This window comes from Leptosomus discolor, chromosome 3 (assembly GCF_034619465.1).
Source record: "Leptosomus discolor isolate bLepDis1 chromosome 3, bLepDis1.hap2, whole genome shotgun sequence".
Classification (NCBI taxonomy): Eukaryota; Metazoa; Chordata; class Aves; order Leptosomiformes; family Leptosomidae; genus Leptosomus; species Leptosomus discolor.
In genome coordinates, this window is record NC_141393.1 from 42,392,301 (window position 1) to 42,404,546 (window position 12,246).

General features: G+C 41.3%; 1 protein-coding gene across 1 annotated transcript in view; it reads left to right on the forward strand.

Moving 5' to 3' along the window:
- Positions 1-11,645, forward strand: part of SPTBN5 (spectrin beta, non-erythrocytic 5) — a 99,946-nt gene extending 88,301 nt beyond the window's left edge. Inside the window, exons 58-68 of the mRNA XM_086462991.1 lie at positions 2,272-2,461; positions 3,345-3,521; positions 4,418-4,522; positions 5,504-6,124; positions 7,102-7,173; positions 8,635-8,721; positions 9,140-9,231; positions 9,428-9,513; positions 10,008-10,137; positions 10,531-10,533; positions 11,474-11,645. Coding sequence (XP_086319117.1) covers positions 2,272-2,461; positions 3,345-3,521; positions 4,418-4,522; positions 5,504-6,124; positions 7,102-7,173; positions 8,635-8,721; positions 9,140-9,231; positions 9,428-9,513; positions 10,008-10,137; positions 10,531-10,533; positions 11,474-11,645 — 1,735 coding nt within the window. The remainder of the gene's footprint in view (positions 1-2,271; positions 2,462-3,344; positions 3,522-4,417; positions 4,523-5,503; positions 6,125-7,101; positions 7,174-8,634; positions 8,722-9,139; positions 9,232-9,427; positions 9,514-10,007; positions 10,138-10,530; positions 10,534-11,473) is intronic.
- The last annotated feature ends 601 nt before the right edge of the window (positions 11,646-12,246 follow it).

Sequence of the window (12,246 nt, forward strand, 5' to 3'; positions counted from 1 at the left end):
ACTCTGGATAGATTTGGCAGTCTTAAAATTCTAGCAAAATACTGTTGATTCTGTAGGAAGATGGGGGAGTCTCAGCAAGATAGTCATGTAATTTGTACACTTGTACAGACACCAGTGCCCATTTTTCTCAGAGTCAAAGCAACTACATTAAAGATAACCTTCTAGAATAGGTTAGCACTTGCTCAAGTGCTGAAAGTGTTTTGCACACATGTATTTAATGTCATGGCCCATATGCACGTACTCTTCTGTCAATTCTTATTCAAGGTCAGTTTTTTGCAAGAATTCAATAGCTGGGAAATGCCACGATTTTTTTTTCTTTTTTTTTTTTTAATCTGAATTAGAACAAAATGCTGAATGTTTAAAGCAACTACAAAACAAATTTTAAAAAAAAAAGATACGTTGAGCTAAATGTCTCACTTCGTTTAAATCAATCATGCCGAAGTATCTATACACAGAAGTCTAATGTAAAAATCAAAATAACTAATGGAAATGTGCTATACTCAAAGTGACAGACCAACATTAAAATATTATATTTTATCATTTTTGTGTCATTTTCATCAAATTTATACATTTTTGATGGAAATTCTGTTTTTTAAAAAGGATTTCTCACAAAAGAAATATGCACATTTCTAATTCAGTGTACTTAATCAAAGAGTTAATCCATGACAGGAGCAGAAATACAAAGACAGTGGTTATCACTGACTATTGGACATTTACTGTGCTAAGGTAAGGTACTGATCTTGGGTAAATCAAAATCATGAATCATAGAGTCATTAGGTTGGAATAGACCTCTAAGACCATCAAGTCCAACCATTGACCGAATACCACCATGCCCACTAAACCAGGTCTACAAGTGCTACATCAAGACATTTTTTGAACACCTTCAGGGATGGTGACTCCACCACTTCCCTGGGCAGCCTGTTCCAATGTTTGACTGCTCTTTTGGTAAAGAAATTTTTCCCAATGTCCAATCTAAACCTCCCCTGGCGCAGCTTGAGGCCATTTCCTCTTGTCCTATTGCTTGTTACTTGGGAGAAGAGACTGAGCCCCACCTCACTACAACCTCCTCTCAGGTAGAGAGCAATAAGGTCTCTCCTCAGCATCCTCTTCTCCAGACTAAAGAACCCCAGTTCCCTCAGCCGCTCCTCACAAGACCTGTTCTCCAGACCCTTCACCAGCTTCATTGCCCTTCTCTGGACATGCTCCAGCACCTCAATATATTTTCTTGTAGTGAGGGGCCCAAAACTGCACACAGTATTAGAGGTGTGGCCTCACCAGTGCTGAGTACAGGGGCACGATCACCTCCCTACTCCTGCTGGCCACACTATTTCTGATACAGGCCAGGATGCTGTTGGCCTTCTTGGCCACCTGGGCACACTGCTGGCTCATGTTCAGCCGGCTGCTGACCAGCACCCCCAGGTCCTTTTCTGTCGGGCAGCTTTCCAGCCACTCATCCTCAAGCCTGTAACATTGAGTGGGATTGTTGTGACCAAAGTGCAGGACCCGGCACTTGGCCTTGTTAAACCTCATAGCGTTGGCCTCAGCCCATTGATCCAGCCTGTCCAGATCCCTCTGCAGAGACTTCCTACCCTCAAGCAGATCAACACTCCCACCCAATTTAGTGTCATCTGCAAACTTACTGACGGAGCACTCAAACCCCTCATGCAGATCATCGATAAAGATGTTAAACAAGAGCAGTCCCAATAGTGAGCCCTGGGGAACACTGCTTGTGACCGGCCACCAGCTTGATTTAACTGTGTTCGCCACCTCTCTTTGATACATTTGCTTATGCCAGTTGAGACTTATGGAGTAGAAAAATTTCCTTAAAACTATCTATCAATATGCTTCTTTGCAGGAGTGCTCCATATCCATATGAAGTACTTTCATGCATGGTGATAAGGTTAGATGGACATCTGAAAGTCTTTGTGTCCCTGTACGATGTATAAAAGTACTGTGAACCTGTACAGCCTAGGCTTTTGCTATTACAGGTCTTCCTGAGGATTTGAATGTGCAAACCTTCAGTACATATAGATGCTGCAGTTGCCTTTCTATAACAGGCTATGTATTGAAACTGTGAAGGAAATACTATATCAGGTTATAAAAATCCATAGATGCGTGAGTTGACCTTCATCAATGTATTTGTATATTAATCTCTTTCGTGAGCAAATAAAAGTCTGTATACGTGTATCCACACCATGGGATATGTGCATTCGTGACTACCCAACACATACAAATTCCTTCCCTTTTTACCCTTTTGACTCTATTCTGTAGGGCCTGGGCCAATGAGATGCATGCACTAGTGATATCTGAGGAACTGGCAAATGATGTCCTGGGAGCTGAACTGCTTATCAAGCGCCATGAGGAATACAAGCGTGAGATAGAGAAGCAGTGGCTAAAATACGAAGAAATGCAGCAGGCAGGAGGTGACTTGATGAAGAATGGACATTTCATGTCTGTAGAGGTGTGTTGATGAGTTAAATATTTTACAAATAAATGTGGACAAAGAAGACATTAAACAGGAAGCAGTTGCAGCTTTGTCTCTCTTTCAAAACAGAAGAACTAAACTGGACAATCAAATTCTCTGCTATGAAAAGCTGCGGACTTCATGTGACATGTAGGAAAAAGAAAACACCTGAAGTTCTTTCTCCTCTAAAAACTGATTTTGAAGCTGACCATAAAAGAACAGTCACTGGATTAATTATGGCTATATGCGGGGATTAGGGAGATATTGCTGTTCCCAGAAAAGATGTGCCCCACATAAATGAGATTCTAGCATTTAACTACACAAGACCTAGGATAAAAACATCACAATGCAATCAACTATAGGATGGAGTGATTTGCATGTCAAAGCTTGTCATGATACTGTCTGTAGATCCAGAGATCACACCATCAAAAACATCTTCAGCGTTTATGCAAGATTACATTTCTTCTGTTGCAGAAAGCATTAGAGAACTTTCCACAGTTTAAGGCTCTCCATTGTTGCCTTGCCATAAACGGATGTATTTGTTGAACCTTCTGGTTCTCACTAGTTCTATAATAAAAAGTGACTGGGTATAAATTTTCATCGTGGGAAAACATACAGCAGAATATTGATCGTACAGTATGTGGAATATGTACACAATTATATAGTTATACAACATACATTGTATATGTTGTAATTCAACATATACAATTCAAGTAACAAAAATGAGGACTCAGACATCCTTTCTAAACTATGTTAACACCACAAAGTTATGTAGAGGTCATCTGCTGGGTCATGAGGGCAGATTACACACTAGTTGGCTGTCACATGAAAGTCTGATTGGATTTTTTACCTGCTGGCATTGCAAATATTATTTTTCTAGATTGAGGAAAAACTATTAGAGCTGTCGGAGTTGATGAAGAAGGTAAAGGAGAGCTGGGACATGAGGAAAGAATTATATGAAGAAAACTGGGAGATTCAATTGCTTCGCAGAGAGCTAGAACATGCAGAAGCATGGCTGGCTGCCAAGGAGAGTTTTCTTTCAGATCCTAGCTATGGGGTGAGTAGTGACAGTGCAACACTACTGAAATGCCTCTTAGCATATACAGAGTGCTTGGAGTGCGTATCATCTCAGGCCTGAAGTTAATCACAATCTAAACATTAATACATCCCTTGAGATTACAAGGGGCAGGAGCTCTTCCCTCCTACAGAAGTGAGCCCAGGACAATTGCTACATTTTAGATAGCGAAGGGCTCCAGGAGGTGATAGCTTCCAGGGGATGGTAGAAGACTGGGGAGAATTCCAGGCTGTTTTTTCACATAAGATAACTTGCAGAGGGTTCAACCTCCCCTGTCGTGCTAAGAGCCTGTTTCAGAAGGAGAAAGGGTTTTGTCCCCTCTTGTGTTGGGCGGTAGAATGTTTTGCACAGATGGTCTGATAGCTATCTCATAAATTCCTATTTAAACACCAGCATTCATAGATTTGTTTTTTTTTTCTTATTGTTGACTGTCTTCTGGTGGTTCATAAGATGGGAAAACAATGTCGTAAACTCAGGTATCAAAAAACAAGCAGAGAGCAAGACAGACGTTTAAGATGTATGTGTTATAGGGCAGGAATAAACTTTTTGTCTAGCACAAGCTGCAATCCAAGTAATTCATCTCTATGTAAACAGTTGTAGAGTTGGAAGCCATGGTACCACATGGCTTCACAGAAAAAAGAAGGTCGTTATTTGAGCCCTTTTTTTCATGTACAGCAGACAGACTGCAAACTACAGGCCCTTTTTTTTAAGTGTAAATTAAGATTTTTCACACACTACTAGGGGTTTAGACATTCAAAACCAAAAATTTCAGAATCGTAATTTGGCTAAGCAGAATGGGTAAATCTGAAAATTTTAGGCATAACCTCTGCTGATAGACTTGATTTTGGACTTCCGTATCTGATAATTTTTCCATTCAGGATTCAGTGTCTGAAGTAGAGGAACTGCTGAAAAAACAGCATGATTTTGAGAAGATGCTTGCAGCTCAAGAGGAGAAATTTGCTCAGCTCAGCAGGAAAACTAAGGTGAGAAGCAGAAGGTTGATGAGCTGTGTATGAGACAGGATGATGTGGGTTCTTGAATATTTGAGTTTCAGTCACTCCATGTAAGAATGAGCTCCTGTGCTGAGATGGAGTAAATGAATGACCAAAGCCAAGATATTGCAGATAAAGCAGTTACGAACGAGACCTGTACGTGGATCAAAAGAGTCCACCTAGGTTGCAAAAGCTCTAGGGGAGAAGTGGAAGCTTTCTTCTTCCAGGAGCAGCAAAAAGCATGTGTAGTGTGCACTGCTGTGTGAGAAACAGCGTGATTCCCCGAGCGTGGAGGATTTCAGTAGGGAGCTGCAGCGACCTGACAGTGCTGGAGGACAGCAAAGGGCTGAAAATAAAGGGACACCAAGGCAAAGATAGGCTTTTTTTCCTTCTGGCATCAGAATTCTACAATGAATTGTATTAAGTACTAAAATCATTGTCAGCCTCCCAGATCTTGTTTAAATGGGTTTTTTAAATTATTTTCTTGAAATAACCAGCAAAACATAGCTTTTGTGTTTGGCATTAGGCTAAAAATTAGCTTAGCCAGGTCTGCCTTTTGTTCAGCATTTTGCAAATTGGCTAAACAAAGGGACAAAGGTCCTCCACTCTACAGTTTTCCATGAGCACACCCCTGAATACATACTGTTCCTGCAGCAAACTTAAAGAAGCAGTGCCACAGAAGAGAAGCATAGTTTCTCTAGAGCTCATTAAAGACTCAGCCTCTAGACGACTTACCAAGGGCAAGATTCACTGTATTTGAGATTAACCGCCATAAGTTTGGGCAACTGCGGGCCAGTAACGGTTTGGGCAACAAAATAATGCTCAGCACATAGCCATTAAGTTCAGTGCTAACTCTAAGAGTGCCAGTGGAGATACAGGCCTTAAAATTCGATGCTAGGAGACAGTGTATTTGAAAAATTATTCCTCCTTAAAAAAAAAAAATTAAAAAATCTTAATACTTGTGTCCTACAGAGGGAGATGAATCTTCCGAAACAAGTGGACACAGAAGAGAATGAGCAGAAGGATAAAGGCAAAATTGTACGAGTTCCCTCTCTGAAAAGAAAAACATCTGAGAAAAGAAATACACTGCCAAAAGTGACAGAGATAAAGCGCACAATGCCACTGCCATCTGTGCCCTTACCCAGCCTGTCCTGGAGGGCCCCACTTGAAACTATTTTCTCCCCTATTGAAAAGTCTCCATCGACATTACAACAATTCATTGCTGGGGGAGGCCCAGAAGTGCTGAGCGGCAACAAAACAGAAATGAAAGCTGAGAGGAGGCTCAGTGAAATTATCACTCCACCTACGCAAAAGACAATGGGCCCACAAACTACATCTTTGGAAAGTGATAGTTCTTTAAGCTCCCCTTTATCTCCTACTCCCACAAGCCAGCAACACAGCAGCAATTTGTCAGAATCGTATGCCACAGGCGTTTTATCACCCCAAGAAAAATGCGCTACAGGCTCCTCCTTCTCCAACCTGCAGACAAAAATAATGGCAACTCCACCTGAGCCTGACCAAAGGTCACTAAATAAATCACCAAACTTACTGCTATCTAACTCCTCTTGGGAGAGATTAGAAAATACATCTTTGGTAAGTCACGGGGGTTCCTGGCTCTTCCCTCACAAAACTGCTATTCTGTGTTAGTTAAAGCAAGTAAATACAGGAAGTTCTGTATGAAAGTCACAAAGAGCACTGTGCAGTGAGCATTTCAGTGGATACACTCATGGATCTGAACAGCAAGAGGCATTTTATGTGCTTTTGCAGCTGATAAATTTCCAAAAAAGGTAGTTGACTTAAGCAGCTAGGATAGCTTTTTAATTTGCTCAGCTTTATAGCCTAGGTCTTGACAACTGTATCAGTTTCTGGTTTTCCTTTCCAAACTAGAGGTTATTCATACTGCTTAATACTCAGCAGAGCACTTGACAAGAGCCAGGAGACACTGTCTCACAAAGAGGCAAGACTGCTGATTTACCCATACCCTCTATGTGAGGTGGTGGTGCTTAGTGTCCACTGAGTTTAGAAGTCAGAGAGGAGGCAGGACTTAGTGGCACCCTTGCCAAAGAGCTGATCTGGTGCAAGACTAGAACCAGCAACTCTTGTTTGCTCACTGTGGCAGGAAATGCACTCGTAACTCATGGACAGGTAAAAATTGTTCCTTTCCCCTCTTGCACTTTGAGAGAAGTGTTTGTCCCGTACCCAAGTGTACCAGTACCACACTATACATTGGTGTAACTCAGTATTATTGCAGAGGTGGTGTGAATAACTTTAGCAATTTAAGTTGTAAATTATATTTAATAATATAAAAATAATATTAATTAATTAATACACCATGATAGAGCAAATTCCATGAGCAAATTGTTCTAGAAGGACATGAATTCTCTTAATTTAGTAGTGTATCAGAGGTGGGACTGTAACCTAGAGATGATTTCTAGCTGTGCTGTGAATGTAAAGGCTAGAGGCAGTAGAGATCAATTTCTCTGGAATTTATCTAGAAAGACCTTCAGAAACTAAAACATATGTTTAAGGGTAATTTTAAAGTTAAACAGCAATGTTCTTATGTGTCTCAGGTTTCTGCAAGTCTCCAGCACATGGAGGGAGTCCTAGAAAAGAGAGACCAGCTCCTTTCAGGAAGAAAACAGGTAGAAACAAATGCCATCCAGATCTGGTCTGACTTCATCAGGATAAAATCTTATTGAAGAGAAGCTCAGGACTGCGGGTTTAATTCAGTTACCACTAAAATGCTCATCCAGTGTCCACTGACTTTGGCAGTACCTGATAAGTCCTTAAGGGATTCAGACAATGGAATTTTACGTGTCATGGGAGTCATGCAGACTAGGGTCTGTCTACATTTAATGGATTTATGAACCAGAGACTGGCTATATGAACATGTTAATTATGTTCCCCTAATTATAAATACAGGTTTCAATATGTCAACTGAATTGGGGAAAAAAAAAAAAAAGTAAAAAATAAAAATACAAGCTTCAAGACCCTGTATCAGCATGTGACAGTCTGTGAGCGGAAGCCCTCACTCCCATGTTACCAATGCTTATAATTTCTAACTGTGCTAGAAGAGAATTAAGGTTTCTATTTATCTTTGAAGAAGTGATGTGTTTAACCCAGGGCTGAAGTCTAAATTCTCATACTGGGAAAGAATATCACTTCAGGTCAGTAGGCTAATGATCGTAACAGGGCAGGAAATTTTCTAATATTCACCACCAATCTGTAGACATCTGAGTGTTTGCTGAGGTATTGCATGTAAAAAAGTTGTCTTGGATTGTTTGTCCCATGGAATATTTCCTCTGAAACTTTTAACTTGAAACATCTATTTAAAAAAATGAATCTGCTATGGACTCCATCTTCTGGAAGAGAAATTAATCTCTTCTGGACGCACTGAAGTTAGTCTGCTGTATACTGAACTTCCATATTACCAAAACCACTATGACTTATCTTCCTCAGGACTTTTTCCTTCCTTTTCTCTGAATGACCAAATTGTCAACTTGACTCACTGGCATAACAAAACAAGAATATACAGAAGTAAAACGATCCTTCATCCAGAAGGGTCTCGTGGCACTAGGCTAACTTTTCAGTGCTACATAGTTGAGGTAGGAAATAGCAGCTACTTTTGCCCAGTGTTCAGTAGCATTCCACTGGTGTTAGTTTAGGAAATGAAGCAGAATTCAGCAGACGTATTACATTGAAACAACACACTTACAAAACTAGACTGTGGCCAGCATGCAAGGGCCAGTATTACATCTGTGAAAAAAACAGAGCTTTTAGTGGCCAAAAATAGACATAACTTTGATTACCCACCTTCTCTCAAAGATGTTGCTGACGACAATATCTTTGGTTGTACAGCGTGCTTGCACCAGGTTATGTCATTTGTTCAGTCCTGACTCACAGAGAGACCCTTCCTGAATCACCCACATCACAAACTACAGCAGTTTCTGTTTTTCTAGGCGGTAATCATGACTAAGAGAGCTTCTGTGATCATAACATGGGCAGCGCCTGGCTTCCTGTGGAAGTCACACATGAAAAATTTCACTACTCCAACAAAATATATAGCTAATAATTGGATTTCATTACCCTTTCTATTCATGTAGCCAGGCTCAAGGTCTTGGAAAGCCTTCTACGTAAAACTTGATGGATCAAAGCTTGATTTCTATAATGATGAAAAAGAAGCATCTAAGGTAATTTGGTTTTTGAATCTTTCTAGAAATCTCTGTGTTTACTGATGTAAAAACTCACTTAAACCAAAATAGAGTTTGCTTTGATTTGGGGCTGGGGTAATCAGTTCACTTTCAAATGTCATCTGAATGAAAATTCAACAATTGTTCAACCGATACCAACTACAGGACAGAATAATGAGCTTCCAGAAATTTTAAAGCATATTCCTTAAGAGAAGTATCTTATTCAAGAATTGCCTTCACAATACAATGCAATAGTCCATTGTTCCTCTGTGGTTCTTCTTATTCAGTGATCCTAGTTATAAAGTTAGAAGCAGAAAAAGGTAGTATGGGTGTGTAGTCAGCCTGCAGGTTGGTGTGGAATTGAATCCTAGCAGAAAAGACGCAGAAGATATTTTGGTTTAATTTCATCCTCCTTCAGAATGTGTCCATGCTCCTGTCCCTCAGCATTTCTGGTGCCAAATGTGAGAGGCTGGTAAATTACATCAGGAAAGAGAATGCCTTCATGTTGCGGTAAGTCTTATGGAGAAGTGCACTGGCAAAGACCTACACAGCTACATGTGTGGTTGTATTTACCTACAGTCACCCAAGACTGTATGTTGTTAGGCAACATAACTGAAATGTCTTACAGTGCTTTCCCCACTCACAAGGACAGAAAGGTATACCGCAAGTCCAACTAGAACTCGCCTTCTCCTGTCTTTATTTACAGGCTGAGAGATGGGGCAGAGTATTTCTTTGCAGCACCTTCTCAGACACTGATGGAGGACTGGCTGCGATCACTACAGAATAATATAGGTACATTCTCACTTCCTTCAAGAATGAACTGTGTTTTTAGCGAGTGATGGCGAGAGAGAGAGAAGAGAATGAAAAGGTGTCCTTAGTCTGGGGCATTTTGAGCTGTCCTTTTTGCATCTGTTAGACAGGAGTACACAAGTCACCTGCTGCCTTGCAATGTAATGACCTGGCAGGAGAATGTCCAGGATGACTTGTAAAGCAGTCTTTCAGTTGTACTGCAGCCAGCATCAGGTTATCCTCGGGGGGGGTGGGGCTTGCCCAAGGGCTGTATTCATCTTTTTATTAAGGAGTTGCTTTGGATCTTGATCAACAGCTTTTCTTCTGAATATAGATCTCTTTCTGGACACCTCACTAGGCGGTGGCTTACTGGAAAGGAAGCTAGAGAACAATTAAAACTATGATGTTCAGAGAAAATTATTATGGACCCAGAAATGGCAAACTCCATTTCTAACAGTATTTTAGAAGGTTTTTATTTGTGTTCTTCGGCTCTGCAGGGCACAGTAACAGATCACATTCCACAGTGATGGTGCACTCTCCAAACACAGAGACTTCCCAGACAAAACTGTGGGACTTCCCAGACAGAGACTCTGCTGAAAGACCAACCAGCAAAAGCTCACTCCTGAGGTAGGGTCTTTGTGCTGCAAGGCTGAACAGACGACAGTGCTGTTTGTGCTCAGGGAGCAGTCGCTTACAAAGGGAGATTGCCCTGAGGTCAAACAGTCCCAATCCTCCGTCATTAATGTCACAGAAATAGTGTGGCCAGCAGGAGTAGGGAGGTGATAGTGCCCCTGTACTCGGCACTGGTGAGGCCACACCTTGAATACTGTGTGCGGTTTTGGGCCCCTCACTACAAGAAAGACATTGAGGTGCTGGAGCGTGTCCAGAGAAGGGCAACGAAGCTGGTTGGGGGTCTGGAGCACAGGTCTTGTGAGGAGCGGCTGAGGGAACTGGGGTTGTTTAGTCTGGAGAAGAGGATGCTGAGGGGAGACCTTACTGCTCTCTACAACTACCTGAAAGGAGGTTGTAGTGAGGTGGGGGTGAGTCTCTTCTCCCAAGAAACTAATGACAGGACAAGAGGTAATGGACTCAAGCTGTGCCAGGGGAGGTTTAGATTGGACATTACAAAAAATTTCTTCACTGAAAGGGTTGTGAAGCATTGGAACAGGCTGCCCAGGGAAGTGGTGGAGTCACCATCCCTGGAGTTGTTTAAAAGATCTATAGACTTAGGGACATGGTGGTGGACTTGGCAGTGCTAGGTTAATGGTTGGATGTGATAATCTTAAAGATCTTTTCCAACCTAAACAATTCTATGATTCTAATAGAGTAAAATACATTATTTTTTGAGTATGACCTCAATTAATTTGTGCCATTTATGATGATCTACAGCCAGTTTTTAAAAATGGGCCTCACTATAGTAAGCTGTATCTTGACTCTGGTTGATGACCTAAAATTGGGACACCCAGAGGAATTCTTATATCACCTATTGTGGGCACCAAAGTTACTGAAATAGAGTATCTGATCTGAAGACTGGGTTACCTGTGTGCTCAATGCAGAGAGACTTGTTCCGAGAGACAAGGGAATCAGAGCAGGAGACTACAATAGGTGCTTTGGATTTTCCTCTGAACATTCTCTCCAGCAGGATCAAAAGGAACCCAGCCTCCTAGTTTAAGGAGCCAAACCAGTTGTCTAAAGTTGCACTGTTTGAATACTTTCCTCAAAGGCTTTTTTGAGAATCCAGACACGGAAAACACAGCCACAGCCAAGTTCAGAAAGCCTGTAGTGTAAATCTGTTGCATATGCAGTTTGCAAAAATCTGACAGGTTATGATGTGAAATCCTCGTCCCTCTGCCTGGTAGATTTTTGCTGCTGAGCTAGATGCCAAACAAGTTCTTACATATGCAGAGTGACTTAAACTCTTCTAGACCGTACCTGATTTTCTGGTGATGCGTGTTGTTGATAGAACACCTTCCTTCAAACTCAAACCGGAAAGAGAGTCTGCGGACTTTTCCAGAGTTTTTAAGGAAGACAGGACTGCAGTGACACGAGCCTCCATCACCACCCTAAGCCTAGAACAAAGTGGCAATAAAACAAAACTGCTTCCATCTCTACTAGAAGCAGGAAGAGAAAAATGACATTTGCCTCAATGAATACCAGATCCTCCACCATTATATCTTAACCCAGCCGTCTGGAAATGTACTGATATGTTTTAAGTTAATCACTACCCTTGGAGCTTATTTTAATTATGTATTAAATCTAGTAAAGACATTAAAAATAATGAAACAGGACTGCACCTGTTATATTTTTGTGTATATGATGACTCTGTCATTCATCGTATCACCTAAGTGATATCTACTGCAAGCTACCTAATGGAAGAGCAGAGGGACATCTAAGCCAGACAGCTCAAGTGAAGTGACTCCGTGAGACAGAAATGGGGAGCACTGAGCAGAGCGCAAGGTGCAAGCTGTGAGTGAAGAGCAGCCGCCTGCAAGTAGCTTTGCAGATATCAACAGATAAGATATAAGAGGGTTGGGCAGTCTGTACACCACAGAAGCAGAAGTCTCAGAGGGTTTGCTACATAATTCCTGCAGTGTTTTGTAGTCTCCATAATCCTTCAGTTTTACAACACGTTAACCAACAATTCCCTAATTATTTGCCAATTCTTTCTGGATGAGGTTACCAGGAAAAAAAGTCCTGCAGTGTTATTTATTTTTAATGGCATTCTGAATGGAATTT